The 22,893-nt window shown below is 45.0% G+C and overlaps 2 protein-coding genes and 1 non-coding gene across 7 annotated transcripts in view; all 3 read left to right on the top strand.

Moving 5' to 3' along the window:
- Window positions 1-4,466, top strand: part of AHCYL2 (adenosylhomocysteinase like 2) — a 204,424-nt gene extending 199,958 nt beyond the window's left edge. For all 5 annotated transcript variants that reach the window (XM_049774615.1, XM_049774623.1, XM_049774632.1 and 2 more), the window contains exons 16-17: window positions 417-537; window positions 1,514-4,466. In XM_049774615.1, the coding sequence (XP_049630572.1) occupies window positions 417-537; window positions 1,514-1,520 (128 nt within the window). In that variant the 3' untranslated portion in view covers window positions 1,521-4,466. The remainder of the gene's footprint in view (window positions 1-416; window positions 538-1,513) is intronic.
- Window positions 4,467-10,992: 6,526 nt separating this feature from the next.
- Window positions 10,993-22,893, top strand: part of STRIP2 (striatin interacting protein 2) — a 63,309-nt gene continuing 51,408 nt past the window's right edge. The window contains exons 1-2 of the mRNA XM_049774322.1: window positions 10,993-11,186; window positions 19,540-19,609. Coding sequence (XP_049630279.1) covers window positions 11,040-11,186; window positions 19,540-19,609 — 217 coding nt within the window. The 5' untranslated portion in view covers window positions 10,993-11,039. The remainder of the gene's footprint in view (window positions 11,187-19,539; window positions 19,610-22,893) is intronic.
- On the top strand, window positions 15,332-15,438 carry LOC125996230 (U6 spliceosomal RNA). Its single transcript, XR_007491235.1, has one exon. It is a non-coding gene; the product is annotated as a U6 spliceosomal RNA (small nuclear RNA).

Consider the following 22,893-nt stretch of genomic DNA (forward strand, 5'->3'; position numbering starts at 1 on the left):
GAAAGAAAGAAAGAAAGAAAGAAAGAAGAAAGAGGGAGGGAGGGAGGGAGGGAGGGAGGGAGGGAGGGAGGGAGGGGGGAGGGAGGGAGGGAGGGAGGAAGGAAGGAAGGAAGGAAGGAAGGAAGGAAGGAAGGAAGGAAGGAAGGAAGGAAGGAAGGAAGGAAGGAAGGAAGGAAGGAAGGAGAATGGTATCTAGTAAGGAAAAAGTACTATTGGCTTTGAAAAGCACTAGGCTTGAAACATAAGTGATTGTCACTTGGAACTTGGGGGAGAGTCAGTGAGCAAAAACTGAACATTATTCATTCAGTTCCAGCAAATAGGTAGGTACCTTCCAGCTTTTGAAAACTGAGACTTCCTAAAGTGAAGAGCCAGACAAGAGACATAATACTTACACCAGCTTTTGTGATTTGTTCCAGATGAGTACGTGGCCAGTCTACACCTGCCTACCTTTGATGCACACCTGACAGAGCTGACAGATGAGCAGGCCAAGTACCTGGGACTCAATAAGAATGGACCCTTTAAGCCTAATTACTACAGGTGCCTAGGACTTCCCAGAAAACAAGGAACCCTGGGTGGTATAGAGCTTCTGCATTGCAATGGGTTTTTGTGTTCATTATCATTTTTCCACAAACTCAGAAACATAAGCATACTTCCTGCTCACTGCCCACTCTCCCACCCCCTGAAAGAATTCTTTAAGGCCTTTTCTGGACATCAGTATCCCCCTTCCTGAATTATACTTTCTCGATTTCAACCTCTTTTTTATTATTTATTTTTGTTTTGGAAACCACACCCAACAGCACTCAGGGGTTACTCTGGTTCTGCATTCAGAAACCACTCCTGCTAGGCTCAGGGACCACATGGGATGCCGGGAATCAAACCCGAGTTTGCCCTGAGTCAGCTGAATGCAAGGCAAACACCGTACCACTGTGCTATCTCTCCAGTCCGATTTCATCTTTTTTTTTTTTTTTTTGGTATTTGGGCCACACCTGGTAGTGCTCAGGGGTTACTCCTGGCAGGCACGGGGGACCATATGGGATGCTGGGATTAGAACCAAACACCTTAGGTCCTGGGTCGGCTGCTTGCAAGGCAAACGCCACTGTGCTATCTCTTCGGCCCCCTGATTTCATCTTCTTGATCAAATATTTTACCTCAGTAGGGAGAAATATCACCTTTCTTTATTTTTTATTTTTATTTTTTTTGTTTTTGGGTCACACCTGGCAGCGCTCAGGGGCTACTACTGACTCTATGCTCAGAAATCGCTCCTGGAAGGTTCAGGGGACCAATGGGATGCCAGGATTCAAATTACCGTCCTTCTGCATGCAAGGCAAATGCTTCACCTCCATGCCATCTTTCTAGCCCTAAATACCACCTTTTGACCATAATGTAAAAGAACCATAATGATCTCGTCTCACCATATATTCAAAAAAGTGCCTGCCTCCTATGCTGAATCTTCACATCCCAGAATCTCCTCTGGCTGATAACATAAGGGTTTCATCTTTCTTTTTCTTTCCAGGTATTAAGTTCCTGAAACCCAAGCCCTATGAAGTTTTAAGAAACAGAACTCCAGTTTTTTATCCACTACTATACAGGAAAGAATCCAGCAAGCTACTTCAATCAGCTGCCCGCTGTGCTCATTCTATGTTAGGTTTATTTATTTATTAAAATCCAGAATCCTGTTCCTGTTGCCTTGGCCCAGAGTGTGATTACTGCCCCAAGGCCAGGAAAGCCACAGAACATAGGCTGCAGACAGAAAGAAATTGGGCCGCCATTCCCAGTACATCTTTTGCATCATTCCTCAATGACTGAATCCTCAGCAGCGGTCAGTTTTCTTTTGTCTAGGTTCAGGAGATAGTCCAGAGACTATAGACTCCTTGGAGTATTCTGGAATAAATTTTTTTGCAACTGCCTTTCTCAGCTTTAGCCTTTCCCCAAGAGGCCTTTTAGAAGCCACAAAATTAGCATGGCCTGGGCTCTTGGCTTTGACCATCACTGTCACTGCCTTCTTTATAAAGTGGCTAGAAGGGAAGAAGTGTTAGACTTTGGCAAACTATTATCAAGAACTCAGCTGTGCCTGTGCTTCCTGGGAATTCTTCACCTTACCCAGGACTCATTTCTTCTCCTTAAATATGTCCATTTTAACATTGTATGGTTCCTAAAAAGAATGTGCCTCCATTATTTCCTTAGTAGCTCTGGTGTTTGTCAGACATTTGTTTTGCCATCTTTCTAACTCAGCTAATAAATTCTTCCCAGGAAGTGGGGGTCAGCCCTATTGAGATCCAGAGTTTTATTTTCCTCCTATTGAACTGGATAGTTTCCCAAGATGCTTCCTGAACCACACAAAACACCCCACAGAAGCAGAATTTGTTTGTTTCTATCCTGAGGTGTGCTTTGCAGCTTATCTGAGTAAGCTAGACAGAGATGACATTATCTACTATCCAGATGAAAGTGTCTCTGAGGCTAATGTGACTACTCTAAAACTTGTCATACATTCCTCCCTTTGGCCATTGCTATTCATAAAAGAGTGAATATTTGTGCAATTTAACCTGTGATGTGCTGGGAAATCTTTTTATGTTCTGGCCACTTCTCTTTAGGATTCTGTATTTCAGAAATAGTTTCTGTGTAACTTTTGCATTGAAAAAAAATAGTAAGGGCTGGAGAGATAGTACAGGGATTAAGGTATTTACCTTGCATATGACTATTTGATCCCAAACACCACAGATGAACACCGCCAGGAGTGATCTGAGTGCACAATCAGGAGTAAGCTTTGAACACTGCTGGGTTTGGCTCCAAAAAATAAATAAGAAATTAGTAATGTGAGCAGCCTGAAATTGTATTCCCTACCTTGAAGCTGAGCTTAACTGTTAAGGGTTTTGTTGAGACCCGATTAATTCAAGGAGTTAGTGTGGAGTGAGTCTAGCACTTTTGAATGGAGTAAGTCCCTTTCTCCCTTCTAACCCTTTCTAACACTCTCAGGTTTTCTACCATTTTTTTTCCTGTTCTGGTCTGCCTCAATCTCAAAACTAAAGTGACTCAAGAAAACCAATATCTCTAGAACCTTCCTACCTTGATTTTCCTCCCCAACATCCCTCTTCTCCTGCCCTTGGTCTTCATAGATATCCACAAATCTAGTCTGGGGGTGACCTTCCTTTTGAAGGTAAGGAGATAAATCTTGAAGAAATGGCTGTTTGCCTCACAAAATAGCATCTAAGCTCCAACTGTAGAATCTGATTCCTCAGAGGCCAGATATATTAGCAAGGAAAAGTGCACCACATTCAGCTATATTTGTTCATGAGGAAAACTGTAAATGTAAACGCCTCTAGGCCACTAATTTCTTATTCTTGCTTACCCAGTTCTAATTTATTAATTGGACTCCTGCACAAAAGATTTAGGATTCCTCTTAAATCTAGAGCAGATTCTACTAGGCAGTTAGCTGGACTCTATACTCTTCTGTTCATAGATCAACAAGCCTAACCTATTTCTCAGCAAAACTTAACTCTCTGTGGAGTTTACTTTATAATCCTCTTGACAGCACCCTCTGCCTTGCTAAAGTGAAGAGCTCCATTCACAGTCAGAAGCCACTTTGGGCCTCTAGGTTAGATTGCCAGCATTGCAGTTCATAGTGATGTATTTGTCTCTGACTTTCAGGTGACCTTTATTCCTTTCTCAGGGCCTCTCGGCAACAACCATTCAGAACAAGGAAGCCCAGGCCAATCATAGTATTGGGATTTGGTCGTTTTTCCCTCTAGGCTTGGAATCAGAACAAATGTTTCTTTTTCCTATAAATCTCAGATGAATCCTAGCTATCTGGAAGCTCCAAAAAGAGTAATAATCACTTAATATGTAGCCCTGGCATGTGAGGTACTTCATTTTCTCCACTATGAATTTGCACTAGCTTCAGGGGATATGTTTTGCCTTCTTAATGGAAATACTCAGTTTTCTTTTTCCTATTAAAAAAAAAAAGTTATCTAGTCTCCCTTCCTGGGTTTTGGGGGCACATCCTTATCACCCTCCACTTCCTGTGCAAGCATGGCCCCACATGGCCACGTACACCTACAAAGCTTTTTGCTGCTTGGCTTTTCTCTGAACAGATCAGAAATTGCTGCTCCTGTGGTTCTCTCAAAATTAACTTTGTCATGGTTTTAAACAAAGAAATCAAAAGGCATTGTTGCATTAAGCTTTTTTTAATAAAGAAAAATTACAGAAAGAAAATAGGCTACACGAGCAAATTATATGTGGACAAGTTCTAAGCTATATATACATACATACATATATATATATATATATATATATATATATATATATAAATCATCATCTAGTTGTCACTGTCATCTTACTGAAAGGATGTAAAACCTCTACGGTATCACCATTTCTAAGAGGCTCTTTGAAATCTTATTGTCTAAGTAATTGTACTAGATCAGCAATAATGACTATGTAATCTCGAAAGAAAATAAAATATTGTTAATGGATTCTTGTCTTGAAAGCATTCCTTGCTCCTGTGAACTAGGAACTGAGAAATAAGAGAAGTGTTGAGGCAGCAAGTTGGAGAGACAGCTTGAGGGGAAGAATATGAGGAAGTTAAGGAGTGTAGACAAGGGTAAAGAAAGGAAATCCTGACTTAGGTTCCACCAGCCCTCTGAGCTATTCTTAGCTAAAGAGCATCAGAAGCCAGATTCCCATGATTGGGACTCAAAGGACCTCGTCACCCATGACCTCGTCACCCAGGACCTGACAACATCCAACTAAGAAACAAGTGAATCTGGTACAGATTTTTGTTTCAGTTTTGGGCCACACTTGGCAGTGTTCTTGTTTTACTCCTGGCTCTGCGTTCAGAGATAACTTCTGATGGGCCTCAGAGAATTAGGTGCAGTACCAAGAATTTAACCCAGGTCAGCAGAATGCAAGGCAGATGCCCTCCCTGCTGCACTATTGCTCCAGCCAGTTTTAATTCACTTTCTGATTAGCCACTTTCTTTAGTTAACAACCTAAACTACTTCACCCTGTATGCAAGATATTTGTCTGTTAAAAGCATAGGATTTATTTCCTAGAATATTTAATGACCTAATTTAATTTCAGTTTGGGGAGGCTTGGGACCCCTTTCAGTAGTGCTAAAGCAGGGGTCTTCAAACTTTTTAAACAGGGGGCCAGTTCATTGTCCTTCAAACTGTTGGAGGGCCAGATTATAGTAAAAACAAAAATTATGAACAAATTTCTATGCACACTGCATATATCTTTTTCTTTTTTTTTTTTTTTTTTTTTTTTTGGTTTTTGGGCCACACCCCGCGGTGCTCAGGGGTTACTCCTGGCTGTCTGCTCAGAAATAGCTCCTGGCAGGCACGGGGGACCATATGGGACACCGGGATTCGAACCAACCACCTTTGGTCCTGGATCGGCTGCTTGCAAGGCAAACACCGCTGTGCTATCTCTCCGGGCCCTGCATATATCTTATTCAGAAGTGAAGAAACAAAATAGGAATAAATACAATATGTGGCCCGCGGGCCGTAGTTTGAAGACCCCTGTGCTAAAGTGTAACTACTTGCTGGGTGCTTAAGGCCACTCCTGGCAGTGCTCAGGAGAACATGAGGTACCAAGGATCAAACCTGAGCCTCCTGCATGCAGAACATGAACTCCAGCCCTTTGAGCAATCTCTGGCCCCTAATTTACTTTTTTATTGTTATTTAACAGGGTCAGGTTGGGCCCTGTCGCAGTAGCCAACTCCAAGTGGCAATTCAAAGTGGCAGTGTACATGCCTAGTATGTGTTAGGCCCTGAGTTAGCTCCCTATCTCTCATAACACCCCAGGCACTACTAGGTGTGATCCTGTTGGCCCCCAAGTGCCACAGGGCGCAGCTCCATTTTTTTTTTAAACTGGGGCCAGATAATACAGCTGATAGGGCACTTGCACATGGCCAACCCTGGTTTGACCCAGGTTCAAACCCTATACCCCATATGGAATGAGCAATACCAGGAGTGATCCCTGAATATAGAACCAAGATTAAATCCTGAGCACCCTCAAATGTGGATGCCCCACCCAAAAATTTTTAATTTTGGAGCAATAGCACAGTGGGAAGGGTGTTTGTCTTGCACATGGTTGACCCCAGTTCAGTCCTCAGCATTCCATATGGTTCTCTGAGCACAGAGCCAGGAGTAATCCCTGAGCAATGCCAGGAGTAGCCCCAAAACAAACAAAAGGTGTGATTTTTAAGGGTGAGGGAGAGAGGTTAAAGGTTGATTTTCAAGCAAAAGCCCCAATTATGATTCCCTAACACAATGGGCTCAGGATTCTCCCCACTCCACACACCCAAAAAATACTCCATAAGCCCTGGCACAAAGTAATGCATAAATGTTAATTTCTAGTTTTAGAGTCCTACAGTTTCATTATATCACATGTTCCCTTCAGGAGGAACAGAAAGGATTTTATTCTGCATTATCCCAACTGCCCAGTACCTTTGGTATTAAGATACCTTAAGGGGCTGGAGAGATAGCATGGAGATGAGGCATTTGTCTTGCATGCAGAAGGTTGGTGGTTCGAATCCCAGCATCCCATATGGTCCTCTGATCCTGCCAGGAGCAATTTCTGAGCATAGAGCCAGGAATAACCCCTGAGCACTGACCCAAAAACAAACAAACAAAAAAAAAACCCTTAAGTATTTTGCAACATACTTATAAATAAATGTTTAGGTCAATTACATCTATTTTTTTTCCAGTATCTGGGCTCTGGATTAACATAGCATGTTTAGATATGGGGATATGGCTCAGATGTGAGGTTCTAACACCACAAAGAAAGAAAAAAGTGAAGCAGAATCCTTATATGATATAAATGGCTCTTGTTTTGAAACCTAGTTATACCTCCAACTGTAGCCAACAAACAGCCTCAATATATAGTCAGTTGGAGACCAGGGAAATGATAATATAGGTTTTAAATTACCATTAATTGCACTGGGGCCAGAAAGAGTTGTATGGACTAGAATACATGCTTTTTATGCAGAAAATCCAGATTAGATCCCCAGCTCTTTATAAGGTCCCTTGAGCACCACCAGGAGTGACCCCTAAGCACTGTGGGTGTAGCCCGAAATCAAGCATTAATATCACGAGTGGAGCCCAAGTATGAAGGTTAGCAGTAGAGATATGTGAGACCCTCTATACTACTATACACTAATATGAGAAAAACATTTACAATATCTAATATATTTAATGTATATATTAAATTCACTATGGTTTATAGTTTCTCATCTGATTTCTTTTTTTGTTTTTGTTTTTGGGCATTTTTAAAAGGTAGTTACAGAGACTTCTTTGTTTTGTTTCTGATTTCTTTTTTTTGGGGGGGGGCACACCCGGCGGTGCTCAGGGGTGACTCCTGGCAGTCTGCTCAGAAATAGCTCCTGGCAGGCACGGGGGACCATATGGGACACCGGGATTCGAACCAACCACCTTTGGTCCTGGATCGGCTGCTTGCAAGGCAAACGCCGCTGTGCTATCTCTCCGGGCCCTGTTTCTGATTTCTTATACTTTCTTCCAGGAGTGTTTCTAGACATCCTCCTTTTTGTGACAAACCCTGAAAGTCCTTGTTTATAATGGCAGATGTTTGATTTTTCCCTGGTTCCCCTTCCACTGCAATGTGGAGAGATAATGTATTGAGGTCTGTCCTCATGGCAATTTCTTTTTTTGTTTTTTTGGGTCACACCCAGCAGCACTCAGGGGTTACTCCTGGCTCTGTGCTCAGAAATCGCTCCTGGCAGGCTCAGGGGACCAGATGGGATGCCGGGATTTAAACCACCACTGTTGGTCCTGGGTCTGCCACTTGCAAGGCAAACACCCAACCACTGCGCGCTCTCTCCTCATGGCAATTTCATACAATCTTCAAAGCATCCAGTTCTCTGAAAGTTTTCTGAAAGTGAAGCCAGATGGAGCTCTCAGCTCAGCATGTGACTTGCCAGAGGCCAGAGGAGACTAGAGAACTGCCCTCAGTCCTCCCAACTGCTTTGGGGACAGGCTAGAAAAGGAACCTCAAAATCTCTCCTATCTGTCACCACTGTTGAGAATAAGAGAATAATAGAGGAACCAGAGCGAAAGAACAGCAGATAGGTGCTTTTCTGTGCTTTCGGCCAACTCAGATCCAGTCCCAGGAGCGATTTCTGAGCACATAGCCAGGAGTAACTCCTGAGCGTCACTGTGTGTGGCCCGAAAACCAAAAAAAAGTTCTTGGCCTGTCAGTTCTATAACTTTGATTTCCTTAGCAGGAGAGATGTTTGGGAAGAGGGTGGGAAGGATAATTAGTTATTTTATTAAGAAGCCAATGGGCTCCTCCGTGGCAGGTTTGCCACAATGAAGCAATGAGAGGTGTGGGCTGTGACTGTTAAAGCAGAGTGTGAATCTTTAAGAATTCAACAAATTGGGGCCGGAGAGATAGCATGGAGGTAAAGCGTTTGCCTTTCATGCAGGAGGTCATCGGTTCGAATCCCGGCGTCCCATATGGTCCCCCGTGCCTGCCAGGAGCAATTTCTGAGCCTGGAGCCAGGAATAACCCCTGAGCACTGCCGGGTGTGACCCAAAAATCACAAAAAAAAAAAAAAAAAGAATTCAACAAATTATGCCCTCAAAAAGTGTTCAAAAATCTTTTTGTTTGGGCCTTGAACCCAAATGAATTCTTGGAAATTTATATCAGTTGAATTCTGTTTAACCAGTGAGGCTTAGGCACAAAGATTTTGTCCTCGAGAACATTTTGTAATATCTGGGAGCATTTGGGCTTGCCATAACTGAGGAAGGGAAGCATCTAACAGGGAGAAGCCAGAGGTTTTGCTAAACATCCTACAAAACATAGAACAGTGCTATGTTAAATATGTATAAAAGAGGCTGATAAAAAATGAACAAAGGGGAGCCATAGAGATAGCGTGGAGGTAGGGCATTTGCTTTGCATGCACAAGGACAGTGGTTCGAATCCCGGCATCCCATATGGTCCCCCGAACCTCCCAGGAGCGATTTCTGAGCATAGAGCCAGGAGTGACCCCTGAGCACTGCCGAGTGTGACCCAAAAACCAAAAATATAAAATAAAAAAATTAAAACAAAGGGGCCAGAGGGGATAGCACAGCCGTAGGGCGTTTGCCTTGCACATAGCCAATCCAAGACAGATGGCAGTTCGAATTCCAGCACCCCATATGGTCCTCTACCCTGCCAGGAGCGATTTCTGAGCGTAGAGCCAGGAGTAACCTCTGAGTGCTGCCGGGTGTGACCCCAAAACAAAAGAAAAGAACAGAGATAGTAGAGTGGGTAGGATATTTGCCTTGCATTCCCTACCCAGGTGCAATCCCTACCCGCAAGCCTGCCAGAAATAATTTCTGAGTGCAGAGCTAGAAGTAAGCTCTGAGCAACACTGGGTATGTTCCCAAAATCAACAGCAGCAAAAAAATAAATAAATAAATCTGGGGCCAGAAAAATAGTACAATGGGTAAAAGCACTTGCCTTACATGCAACCAACTAGGCTTCAATCCCTTGCATCCCATAAGGTCCCATGAGTCTGCTGGGAGTGATTCTTCAGTGTAGAGCCAGTAATCCAGAGCACCACTGGGTGTAGCCCTAGAACAAAACAAAAACAAAATCTGAGTGTTCCCAAAGAGTTTCTAATCAGGTTTCTGGGGGCGGGGGGGGGGGATAGGGTATGCTGAGAATGGGAAAGAATAAAATCTCTTCTGGAGATACTGGGGAGTAGGAAGCTCTGATGAATACACAGCTCTTGTCTATTGATTAACTGTAAAAATCACCCCACGCGTCTGAATCAGGGTCGTGCATGAAATAAACCAAACCAGATTGAGGGTGAAATATGTATAGTTTGGCAGTCTTCTACCTCACTGGGCCCGCCTGTTTTGCCCCCCAGTGACCTGAATAGGTTGGGAAAGACTGAAAGGGAAATTTTTCTGGAGGAGGATGGGACTTAAGGAAAAGTATAAATTAATCAAAAGAAGAAGAGTTTTCCCCAGAGAAAGCCCAGCATAAATGCCAAGTCTCCAAGAGGAGTTAGAGGATTTCCTGGAAATGAATTGCAAGGGGTCATGAGCCTGTAAGCCCGGGTACACCCAACAGGAAAGCTGGGCTGGTGCAAAGAGGGTCAGAGACAGGAGATGCCTGGCAAGTGTCTACCCGAACCCCGAACAATTAATTAGGCGGCTGACCAACTCCCCAACCCCGCACCTTTATTTGCCCAGCCTGCAGCTTCCAGCCAGGCTGCCAAGAGTCACTGTCAAATGCTTTTTTGGACACTGCACAGCTCCTCTTCCCCGGGTAAAGCAGCCTTCAAGGAAAGCTCTTGGAAAACGCACTGGGGCCAAGGCTCACATTTATACTCCTGGAAGAAGATGCCCTCCTTGAGCAGAGAAAGGCAACTTAGAGAGACCCCCAGAGATTCCAGGGAAGGAATAGCACCCCACTAAAGCCAATCCACTACCCACCTCAGCGTTCCAACCCAGTCCTCTCCTTGGCCCGAGAAGGGTTCTCCCCTCCACCCCCAAATCGCCTTTTGCAGAGAGAGTGAGCCCCTCGTCCTGCAGCACCACCGAGAACGTCGAATGTCCAGATATTTTGGGAGAGCTGCATGAGCAGGGCTGCGGATGGAGGTGACTGGTCATGGGGGGGGGGTGTGCACAGAAACTGCAGAGGGACAGGAGGCGGAGACCCACACGGGTCGCTATTTGGGAGGGGGGGTGAGTCCCCAAAGTGGGACGTGAGAAGCAGAGACAACTTGTGCTCCTGAGTTCAAGGCCCAAAAGTGGAGCGAGGGGGTCGACCCGAGCCAGCCCGGGAGTCTAAGTCTCCTGCCGCCAGGACTGCAGCAGGCATCAGGGGGAAGAAACAGGGAATTAGCCCCCGCCAATCAGCTCCTCCCGAGCAACCGCTCAGCCAATCGCGCCTGGGGGCGTGGTTTCGAGGAGCGACGACAGCCAATAGGCGAGTCGGGGGCGTGGCGCGGCGCGGCGCGCGGCGGCGGCGGGGTCGCCCGGACACTGTGAGCCCGGCTGCCGAACTGGAGAGTCTCGGAGCGTCTCCGCCGCATGGAGGACCCCGCGGCGCCCGGGGCTGCCAGCCCGCCCGCCAACGGCAATGGCAACGGCAACGGCAATGGCAACGGCAACGGGAAAGGGAAACCAGCGGCGCCCAAGGGCCGGGATGCGTTCCGGGACCAGCGGCGGGAGTCGGAGGTGAGCTTCCCAGCGGCCGGGTGGAGGTCCGAGGGGTTCGACCCGCTGCCCTCGAGGCCCGCACCTTGGACTCTGCCTGCACTCTGGCAGCTGCCGCCGCTGCCCTGCCCCGCTCTGCCCTGCTCTGCGCCGGGTCCAGCCTCTGGCCGCCCCTCCGGGGGTGCGAGGTAGAGAGCACCCCAGACTTAGCACCTTGACTGCAAAGGACCCAGGCCCCGGGAACTGGGGGGGGGGGGTGTCGTACCTGCTGAGCCCTGGGAGGCCGGACCTCCACCGCAGAGAAGGGGGACCCCGGGGAAGGGACAGCTGCCCTCCAGTCCCAGAGTCCCCCAAAGCCCAAAGCCTTCTCCGCCCCCCGAGAGGTGCTCTCCACTTTTGCCATTTCTGGGGTACTCTCCTCAGACTCCTGCCAGAGTTGAGGCAATGGGATGGAAGCAGGAGTGGGGTGTGTGGACCGACTGGCCAGGCATCCCCACCTCCAGTGAGGCACTGGGTTTTTTGTTTTGTTTTGTTTTGTTTTTTGTTTGTTTTTTTCAAAAGAGATCAGTAAGGCCCCAAGGGGTCCTTTGATCACAGCACACACACACACACACACACACACACACACCCCAACACACCAACCTGCACCCCACCCGTGTCCATGAAGGAGACAGATTAAGAGCACAAAATTGCAGGTGTGAGAAAGTCTGCCTGTTGTCACGTACCTTAAATTCGTTCGTAGACGTAGAGAGAGACCTGAGTAATTCACCCTGAGCTACTTGCGGGTTGCAGTGAACTGGCTTTGGAATCTCAGCCCCTACGGTGATTGTCCCTGTGACTTTGGGCAAACGACCAAACCTCTCAGAGCTCCAATTTATCTGGAAAATGAGGTTAACTCTACTTAGCTAGGAAGATTGTGATAAAGTCCAAATGAGATCATTGCAATGTAAAAAGATTTGGGGGCAGGCAACAATTCTATTCTAGCATCACCTTCATCATCCAGTGGCAGAGCTGGGAGGAAAAGACAGCGCTGGAGCGGAGCGCAGTTTGCTATTTGAATAACACTGCACCATTTCCAAAGGGATTTCATGTCTGCTTTCATTTTGATAAGGGTGAATAGGGATGCATCATTTGTGTAACTGAACCCCAGACTTTGTATAAAGTAAAGCACGTACTCTACCTCTGAGCTACAGTCCTGGCTTGCATTCACCCCCTCGCTTTTTGTTTGTTTGTTTGTTTGTTTTTGGGGGGCATACCTAGTGATGCCCAGGTCTTACTCCTGGCCTTACACTCAAAAATTACTCCTGGCAGTGCTTGAGGGACCATATGTTGGATGATGGGGATTGAATCTGGGTCAACCACTACTACCCTCTTCACTATCTCTCTGGCCCCTTAAATTCCCCCCTTTTTTTGTTTTATTTTTTGGGGAGGCCCACACCCAGTGACGCTCAGGAGTTACTCCTGGCTATGTGCTCAGAAATCTCTCCTGGCTTGGGGGACCATATGGGACGTTGGGGGATCGAACCATGGTCTGCCCTAGGCTAGCGCCGGCAAGGCAGACGCTTTACCAATCGGCGCCACCGCTCTGGTCCCATACATCTCCCTTTTTTTTTTTAATGTTTAATTTTGGACCATACCTGTCAATGCTTGGTGACTACTCCTGGCTCAGTGTTCTGGTGTCTTTCCAAGTAGTGCTGGTGAATCATATGGTACAGGGATTGAACCCAAGGTGGCCTGCATGCACACAGCAAGTCCTCCAACACTTTGAATCATCTCCCCACTTCTACATCGTTGGATTTTTCGTTTGTTTTGGGGCCACACCCAAGGCAGCGCTCCAGGATTGCCTCTGGGTCTAAACTCAGGAATCACTCCTGGCAGGCTGGAGTACCACATGAAGTGTTAGGGATTGAACCTGTGTCAACCTCATGGAAGGCGAGTGCCCTACCAGCTGTGCTATCTCTCAGACCCACACCACCACCACACATACACACACCCTACTTCTGTTTTTTTCGAAGAGAAGTTCAAGAGGTGAAGGACTGGCTTCTAAAACTCTATGAGTGGCACAGAGATCAGCCTTACTTTGCTCAGATGAACTTTCTGTATACCGAATCCTCCCTCCCTTATCCCTCAGTACAAATCTGGCCTTGTAGGGCACCCCAGTACCTCAAGTTTCTCCCAGAGACATTGCTCTTGCCCAGTTTTTGAAGATTGGTAGTGAGTCCATTGAGTAATTGAACTATTGAATTCTCTCTGAGGGCCACGCTCTTAGAGTTAGTGATCCAATCATGAACAGGACAAGATCTGTACCCTTGCTGTAGAGCTTACGTATTCCAGAGGAGGTGGAGAGACAAACAGAATGAGTGAATACAATACTTCAGAATCCTGTGTTTTCTTATCTCTTCATATAGGAGATCTTTTCTCTACCTGTTAAATCTTTCTGCAGGTAAAGGCTCTGGTGCTATTATTTCACATTTGCCAATGAGCTCAGTACTGAGAGACTCAAAACTTGCCACCCGTGCTGCAGTTAACCTCTTGATCTGCAGCTGCACTTTTCCTGCTGGGAAATGAAGGACTGCAGTGATTCTCCTCAGGCTTATTATTGCCTGCCAAAAGGCTGGCTGGAATATTAGCTTTCCTCACTTTCCTCTGCAGCAGGAAAGTTGCCTTCATCTAACTCCCGTCTCCACACACCCAGGTGCTAGAGTCGAGGACTATTTGCTTGCTTTTCATTTCTTCCCTCCTTTTCCTTGTCTGGAGAGGACAGTCCTTCATCTAACGAGATGATTTTATTTCTTTTTTTTTTATGATTTTATTTCTTTCCCAGACTTTTGTTTGTTTGTTTGTTTTTGGGCCACACCCGGCAGCACTCAGGGCTCCTGTCTCTGTGCTCAGAAATTGCTCCTGGCAGGCTTAGGGAACTATGGGTCCATTCCGTCTCCCAGACTTTTAGATAATGCCTGTTGACATGCCTCCTCATCCATCACTGTTTATAGAGGCCAGGCTGGCCTACCCTCATCCAAAATCTTAGTGTGTGAACTCCACAACCTAAAAGGGAACCTAGAGAATAATTATTTGCTAATAAAAAAGATCTTTGCGGGGCCAGAGAGATAGCATGGAGGTAAGGCATTTGCCTTACATGTAGAAGGTCATTGGTTCGAATCCCAGCATCCCATATGGTCCCCTGTGCCTGCCAGGAGCGATTTCTGAGCATAGAGCCAGGTTGCCAGGTGTGACCCAAAACAAACAAACAAACAAACAAAAAGATTCTTTGCTGTGCCGGAGAGATAGCATAGAAGTAGGGCATTTGCCTTGCATGCAGAACAGTAGGTTCTAATCCCAACATCCCATATGGTTCCCTGAGCCTGCCAAGAGCGATTTCTGAGTGTAGAGCCAGGAGGAACCCCTGAGCACTGCCAGGTTTGACCCAAAAACAAACAAAAAAGATTCTTTGCTAAAGAATTCTTCTCAGACCTCTCTCAGCCTAATTCCTCGAGTATTGGTTCCCAAACTCCTTGATAAAACTTGAACTGGTTTGGCAAAAGAAGAAATGAGGTTTTTATAAAATATATATATGTGGGGCTGGGCGGTGGCGCTAAAGGTAAGGTGCCTGCTTTGCCTGCGCTAGCCTTGGATGGACCGCGGTTCGATCCCCCGGCGTCCCATATGGTCCCCCAAGTCAGGAGCAACTTCTGAGCACATAGCCAGGAGTAACCCCTGAGCGTTACCGGGTGTGGCCCAAAAACCAAAAAAAAAAAAAAAAATATATATATATATATATATGTAGTTGTTAATATATTTAAATTTTAAGGTAATAGTTTTAATATTAAAACAGAATTTAAAACAGTACTTGGGGCCAGAGCAATAACACAGCAGATAGGTAGGACATTTGCCTTGCATGCAGCTGACCTGGGTTCCATCCCAGCATTTCATATGGCTCCCTAAGCCTACCCTGATTTCTGAAAGTGGAGACAGGAGTAACCCCTGAGTTTGGCCAAAAACGAACAAGAAGGATTACTAAGAAAAAGTAGTTAATAGGCAATAATAAATGTTTTTTGTTTGTTTGTTTTTGTTTTTTTGGACCACACCTGGCGACATTCAGAGGTTACTCCAGGCTCTGCGCTCAGAAATCTCCCCTTCGGGAAAAAAAATAGAAATATCCCCTGTCAGTGCTCGCTTCGGCAGCACATATACTAAAATTGGAACGATACAGAGAAGATTAGCATGGCCCCTGCGCAAGGATGACACGCAAATTCGTGAAGCGTTCCATATTTAAAAAAAAAAAAAAAGAAATATCCCCTGTCAGGCTTGGGGGATCATATGGGATGCCAGGATTTGAACCAGTGTCCATCCTATGTTGGCCACGTGCAGGGCAAAAATGCCCTGCAGGTGTGCTATCGCTCCAGCCCCAATAAATATTTGTGTTTGTTTGTTTTGTTATTTGTTTTGGGTTTGGGGTTTATTTTGTTTTGTTTTGTTTTGTTTCTTTCTTTGGTTCACACCTGGTGGTGCTCAGGGGTTATTTCTGGCTCTGTGCTCAGAAATCGCTGTTCCTGGCAGGCTCAGGGGATCATATGGGGTGCCGGGAATCGAAACACCGTTCATCCTGGATCAGTTACTTGCAAGGCAAACACCCTACTGCTGTGCTTTGCTCTGGCCCCAATAATAAATGCTATGATGTTAAACTTTTGTCCAGTTGTATTTGTATATTGTATGTGTATAGTATAGGATATAATTTTCTTTGTTGAAAGAATTGATCAAATGGAAAAAGTCGTTAGGTTTCATGTATTTTTTTCCTTATAAGAATATATCTGCAGGAAATATTTTAATTTGCAAAATGTTTTAATGTATTACAGCTTCTTGCATATAAAGAAAATTAAAACCAACTTAAATGCTCAATTATAGCAAATTGGTAAAGTAAATCACTTAGCTGTTTAGCTGTTTAAAGTGATAGTCATCACTTTTATTATAGCAAATTTTAAGTCGAGTAAAATTTTGAGTAATGACCTACATAATCCTACCAAGTACTGAGAAATACGCTAAATGCCTTTTCTATATTATTTCATGTAGTCTTTATAGTGACCCTATGAATTATCTCAATTTTACTGACAGATCTATTATTTTTCAACAATTCCTAGACATTTCACTTCATAGTTAGCTCAGATCCCACAAATTAGGTGCTCAGTACCCCAAACTTAGCCCCATTTATTAATATTCCAGTTTCAACTAGTCCTTACCTGACCAACCACATATATAGGGGTGATGGTGTTTGATAATTTACTAAAATGGCTTGCAGAAACACTGTTAGAACATTATTATAAAGGACACAATTTAGTCCATTAAAGAGAGGCATAATCTGAGGTGTGGGTGTATGGAGCAGAACTTCCAAATACTTTTCAAGATCACTCTCCTAGTACTGAGGGGTGCCTACAAAGGGTTTTGTTTGCTTTGGGACCACATTTGGTGATGTTCAGGGGACCATGTGATGCCATGCATTGAACCAGGGCTCTGAATACAGAACATGCACTCCAGGTCTTTGAACCATCTCCCTGGCCCTTCACATTTTATAGGTCATGTGGTTGATTAAATTACTGACTAGATGACTAGATTCAGTCTCCCCCTTCACTCCCCTGGAGATGGGCCTCTGAAAGCTCTAAGGAACTCATATTGAGTCTCTAAGGGCTCACTTGAGTCATCTCATTAGCATAATTTCAAGTGTGGTTGACAGGCACTTTTTATGAATAACAGACACTCCTGTCACTTAAAATTCCAAAGATTTTAGGAGGTCTGTGCCAGGAACCTAGGACATAGGGCTAAAATAATGTTTTGACTTTGGCACACTAGGAGGTATTCCAGAGGCCTTCCTCTGGCACATTATTTGTAGTACCATTCCCTGCAGTGTTCTGGGGACCATTCTGTGCTAGAGATCCTCCTTGCAAACATGGGCTTCAGCCCTTTGACATGTCTCCCAGTCTTCCAAATATTTTTCTAAAAGGTTAAATAACTTGCTCAAGATTACATAACATGTGACAGCTTAGATTTAAATGTCTTAAAGTTCATATGTATAAATATATACTAATATAAAATACTTTAAAAATGATAAAAGGGTTGGGAGGTGAGATTATAGTGAAAACATTTTTCTAGAGGCTAAAGAGATAATACAGTGGTTAGAGCTTTTACACAAGTCTCTTACACAAGGCTGACCTGGGTTCAATCCCTGGCATCCCCCAAGCACTTCCAGGGATAATTCTTGTGCAGAGCTAGCATGAATGAGCCATGCTCATTACTCCTGAGCATCACTGGGTAGGTGACAGAAAAACAAACAAAAACCTTTTCTAGGGACCCAGGAATGTAGCCCAGTCATAGGTTATATGCTTTTCATGTCTGAGGCTTTCTGTTTGAACCCAGAGCCAAACATCTATATTAATTTTTTTCTAGTAGGATATCTCTGTAAATAATTGTGGGTAACTTCATAGGAAATCTACCATATTTTCTGGCATATAAGACGACTCTTCAACCCATAAAAAAACTTCCTAAAAGTCTTAAAAGTAAGTTACTTCTTTTTTTTGTTTTGTTTTGTTTTGTTTTGGGAGGGCCACACCCATTTGATGCTCAGGGGTTACACCTGGCTAAGCGCTCAGAAATTGCCCCTGGCTTGGGGGGACCATATGGGACGCCGGAGGATTGAACCGCAGTCGATCTTTCCTTGGTTAGCGCTTGCAAGGCAGACACCTTACCTCTAGCGCCACCTCGCCAGCCCCAGTAAGTTACTTCTTAAAAGTAAGAGGGGGTCAGATCACTCGCCTCTGAAGCTGAAGCTGGAATAAGTTTCAGCATGCTGTATACCAGCATATAAAACAACTCCCGAATTTTAGGAAGTTATAGCCTTCACTATAACAGAGGGGGAATGCTGCTTTATTTGACAACTCTAAAGTTATAGAACATTAGAAATAAAGACCAAGTTGGAGCTATAACACAGTGGTAGGGCACTTGCCTTGCACGCAGCCGACCCAGGATAGACCCTGGTTTGATCCCCAACATCCCATATGGTCCCTTAAGTCTGCCAGGAGCAATTTCTGAGTACTGAGCCAGGAGTAACCCCAGAGTATCACAGGCTGTGGCCCAAAACACCTCCCCCCTCCAAAAAAATAAAGGCCAGGACTATGAACTACACAATGAAATTTGTCCAAAATCTTGCCATTGGTTAATAGCAGAGTTGAAGTAGAATCCAATTTGGGGGGGAGGGGAGGAGGTCACAGAATGAGGGGAGAGGATTGGACCACACCCAGTGTGCTCAGGGATTATTCCTGGCTCTACACTCAGGAATCACTCCTGGTGGCTCAGGCAATCATATGGTATGCTGGAGGTTGAATTCATATTGGCCACATACAAAGCAAGCGCCCTACCTGCAATACTATTTCTCCAACCCTAGAATCCAATTCTTGTTTTGTTTTTGACTTTTATTTTTATAGAGATCCTCCACTGCTCTGTGTTGATGATATAGATTAGATATGGAAATAGAGTATAGTTTCAACGTTTGTCCACAATTCTGGCACTTCACCTAGAGTTTCTGATCATAGGAATGTTCATTCAATCCTTTTGAATACAGAGCCTCAAATTTTGACTTTAAGACAGTTACCTCTTGGGGCCTGAGCGATACTACGATACTACAGCAAGTAGGGTGTTTGCCTTGCATGCTGCCAACCCAGTTCGATCCTCATCATCCCATATGTTTTCCCAAGCACTGTCATATAATTCCTGAGTGCAGAGCCAGGAATAATCCCTGAGCACCACCGGCTATGAGCCAAAACAGCAACAATAAAATGGTTACCTCTTGGGGCCGGCGAGGTGGCACTAAAAGTAAGGTGTCTGCCTTGCAAGCGCTAGCCAAGGAAAGATCGCGACCGTGGTTCTATTCCCCCCCCCCCCCGCGTCCCATATGGTCCCCCCAAGCCAGGGGCAATTTCTGAGCGCTTAACCAGGAGTAACCCCTGAGCATCAAACGGGTGTGGCCCGAAAAATACCAAAAAAAAAAAAAAAATGGTTACCTCTTGAGCAAAAGGTCAATTCTTTTTTGTGTTTGTTTTTGTTTTGGGGCCACACCCAACAGTACTCAGGAGTTACTCTGTGCTCAGAAGTCACTCCTGGCAGGCTGGGGGACCATATGGGATGCCGGGATTGAACCCAGGTCTGGTCCAGCATTGGCAGCGTGAAGGGCAAACACCCTATCACTGTACTATCGCTCTGGCCCCAAGAGTTCAGTTCTGAGCCACTTCCCCATTCTAAGCTTATCCTCCAAGAGATGGTGATAAAATGATGGAGCAGTCTTTTTTCAACCCCAATTGCCTAAGTTACCATACAGATTTCTTCCTTACAGGGTTCTGTGGACTGCCCTACTCTGGAGTTTGAATATGGAGATGCAGATGGGCATGCAGCAGAATTATCAGGTATGAGGAGGCTGCAGAGAATGGAAACCTGGCCAGGAGGTGAACTCGGGACTGCAAGGCTCTCTGGGAGCTGTCTGTTCTCCATGAGAGACACTGAGTAAAGCCTGTCCTCCACATTCCCTCCTCTCCCTACCCACAGGGCTAAATACCTCTTGGCTTTCCCATTTCCAATTCTCCCTTGGCTATGTTATTTATTCATTCATTCTGTCACTCTTTCTGCTCACCCTTTTAAGTAACTGGGTACACATTCAAGTCTGTTTTCTCTCCACCTTCTCCTTCTCTTATCTCTTTGGTCTCCTATCTATCCACATCTTCACAGGCCCTATTCTTTTTGCCACCTCTCCTTCATTCCATTCTATCAGTCTCCATATCTTTTCCTCACCTATATACCTGGCCTTATTGAAAAATGTCAGCAATGTCTGAGGAAAGCAGGACAGCTCTAAAGATTGGACATGTAGGGGCCGGAGAGATAGCACAGTGGTAAGGCGTTTGCCTTGCATGCAGAAGGGCGTGGGTTCGAATCCTGGCATCCCATATGGTCCCTCAAGCCTGCCGGGAGTGATTTTTGAGCATAGAGCCAGGAGTAACCTCTGAGCACTGCTGGGTGTGACCCAAAAACCAAAAAAAAAAAAAAGATTGGACATGTAGGGACCGGAGTGATAGGACAGCAGTAAGGCGTTTGCTTTGCACACAGCACACCCAGAACAGTGGTTCAAATCGGGGTATCCATATGGTCCCCTGAGCCTGCCAGGAGCAATTTCTGAGCGCAGAGCCAGGAGGAACCCAAAAACCAAATAATAAATAAATAAATAAATAAATAAATAAATAAATAAATAAATAAATAAATAAATAAAAATAAAAGATTGAGGGGCCGGAGCGGTGACACAAATGATAAGGCATCTGCCTTGCCTGTGCTAGCCTAGGACAGACCAGTTTGTTCCCCAGCATCCCATATGGTCCCCCAAGCCAGGAGCGATTTCTGAGCGCTTAGCAAGGAGTAACCCCTGAGCATCACTGGGTGTCACCCAAAAATCAAAAAAATAAGGGGCCAGAGAGATAGCATGGAGGTTAGGCATTTGCCTTTCATGCAGAAGGTCATTGGTTTGAATCCCGGCATCCCATATGGTCCCCTGAGTCTGCCAGGGAAGTAACCCCTGAGTGCTGCCGGGTGTGACCCAAAAACCAAAAATAAAATAAAATAAACTCCAAAAAATAAATAAATAAGATTGGTTGGGCCAGAGAGACAGCACAGCAGTGGGACATTTGCCTTGCACGCGGCTGACCCAGGAGGGATCCAGTTTGATTCCTAGCATCCATATGGGCCCCCAGTCTGCCAGGACCGATTTCTGAGTGTAGAGTGAGTAACTCCTGAGTGCCACTGGGTGTGGCCCAACAACCAATCAATTAATAAATAAAGTTAAAAAAAATAAAATAAAAAGATTGAGGCTGGAGAGATAGCACAGCGGCGTTTGCCTTGCAAGCAGCCAATTTAGGACCTAAAGTGGTTGGTTCGAATCCCGGTGTCCCATATGGTCTCCCGTGCCTGCCAAGAGCTATTTCTGAGCAGATAGCCAGAAGTAACCCCTGAGCACCACCAAGTGTGGCCCAAAAACCAAAAAATAAAATAAAAGATTGGACATGTCACCTGCTCCCATCAGATTGGAACTCTGCCCAAACTGACCGAGTGCTAGTGAAAGGGTCTCCTTCATCCAGTGCTGAGTAACTTCTCTCAGTCTGGATTTTTAGAGGAATAACGAGATCTCCTCACATTAAGGGCTACCCTGATACACGTTCTATGAATGCCAGTTATTAATAAATGAGCCTTAGATGGAGATAATGTGAAAGTGAAATATTCTGTCACATGGGAGAGCACTTTGAGACATGCTTTTCTAGACAAAGGACGCATGCATCTTGTAAAGCATATCTCGTGAATAAGCACAGGGAATAAATTTTCTATTGAATGACAGAAATAGAGAGCTATGTTTAATTTCTCTCAAAGGATTATAACCAAAAGCAGATAGGGGGAGGGAGAGAGAGGAGAGCAAAAGAGAAGTGGTCAAAGAATTAGGAAAAATAATTTATAGAACAGAAAACCGGGGCTGGGCGGTGGTGCTGGAGGTAAGGTGCCTGCCTTACCTGCGCTAGCCTTGGAAGGACCGCGGTTCGATCCCCCGGCATCCCATATGGTCCCCCAAGCCAGGAGCGACTTCTGAGCGCATAGCCAGGAGTAACCCCTGAGCGTCACCGGGTGTGGCCCAAAAACAAAAAATCAAAACAAAAAAAAAAAAAAAGAACAGAAAACCATGTATTTTTATAAGTATTTGAAAAGATGATCCAGTACATTATTAAATGGGTGAAAGAAGATTAAACTCTACTATTGCTCATTCATTTGACTTCAAAATTCAAAAACTTGAGATTGGAGAGGCCACAGAGAAATTATTATCATACACTGCCAGGCATGGGGTAGCAGAGAAGAAAGTTGAAACAGTTTGGTTTTAATTAGCAAAGTCAAAGTTGCATCTATATTAAAAGTCCATAATTCTAGTGATGTACACACTACAGAACCACTTAGTTATAAGAAAATATGTACACGAAGTTAAAAGTTTTAATAATAATAAGAAGAAAAGAAAACATGTGCAAAGATGTTTATTATATCCAATGTGAAAAACTAAAAATCGTTTAGAGAAATAAATTGTAGTATGTCAATGTAGTAAGCGACTCTATAACCATTAAAATAGCTGAATTGGGGGTCAGAGTGATAGTGCCACAGGCGGAACATTTATTTATCTTGCACGCTGGCTTACCTGGATTCAATCCCTGACACCCCAGTGGTCCCCTTAGCTCTCTGCCAGGGTGACCCCTGACTGCAGAGCCAGGAGTAAACCTTGAGAACTTCTGGGGGTAGCCCGAAAAATACCCAAACAAACCCCCACAAAATTGACCTGTATTAATTTGCTTCACTGTCTCTAACGGTTAAAAGTAATGTGGGGGCAGACACAGCCCCCTGCAGCTCAAGATTCACCTGGGGCCGGGGCCATCTTAGAGAAGACCCAGCAACTCCTCTTTCTTTTTCTTTTTCTTTTTTTTTTTTTTTTTGTTTTGTTTTTTGGGGGGCTACACTTGTTTGATGCTCAGGGCTAAGCGCTCAGAAATTGCCCCTGGCTGGGGGGGGACCATATGGGACACCGGGGGATCGAACTTCGGTCCTTCCTTGGCTAGCGCTTGCACGGCAGACACCTTACCTCTAGCGCCACCTCACCGGCCCCAGCAACTCCTATTTCGAG

Source organism: Suncus etruscus, chromosome 1, assembly GCF_024139225.1.
Source record: "Suncus etruscus isolate mSunEtr1 chromosome 1, mSunEtr1.pri.cur, whole genome shotgun sequence".
NCBI lineage: Eukaryota > Metazoa > Chordata > Mammalia > Eulipotyphla > Soricidae > Suncus > Suncus etruscus.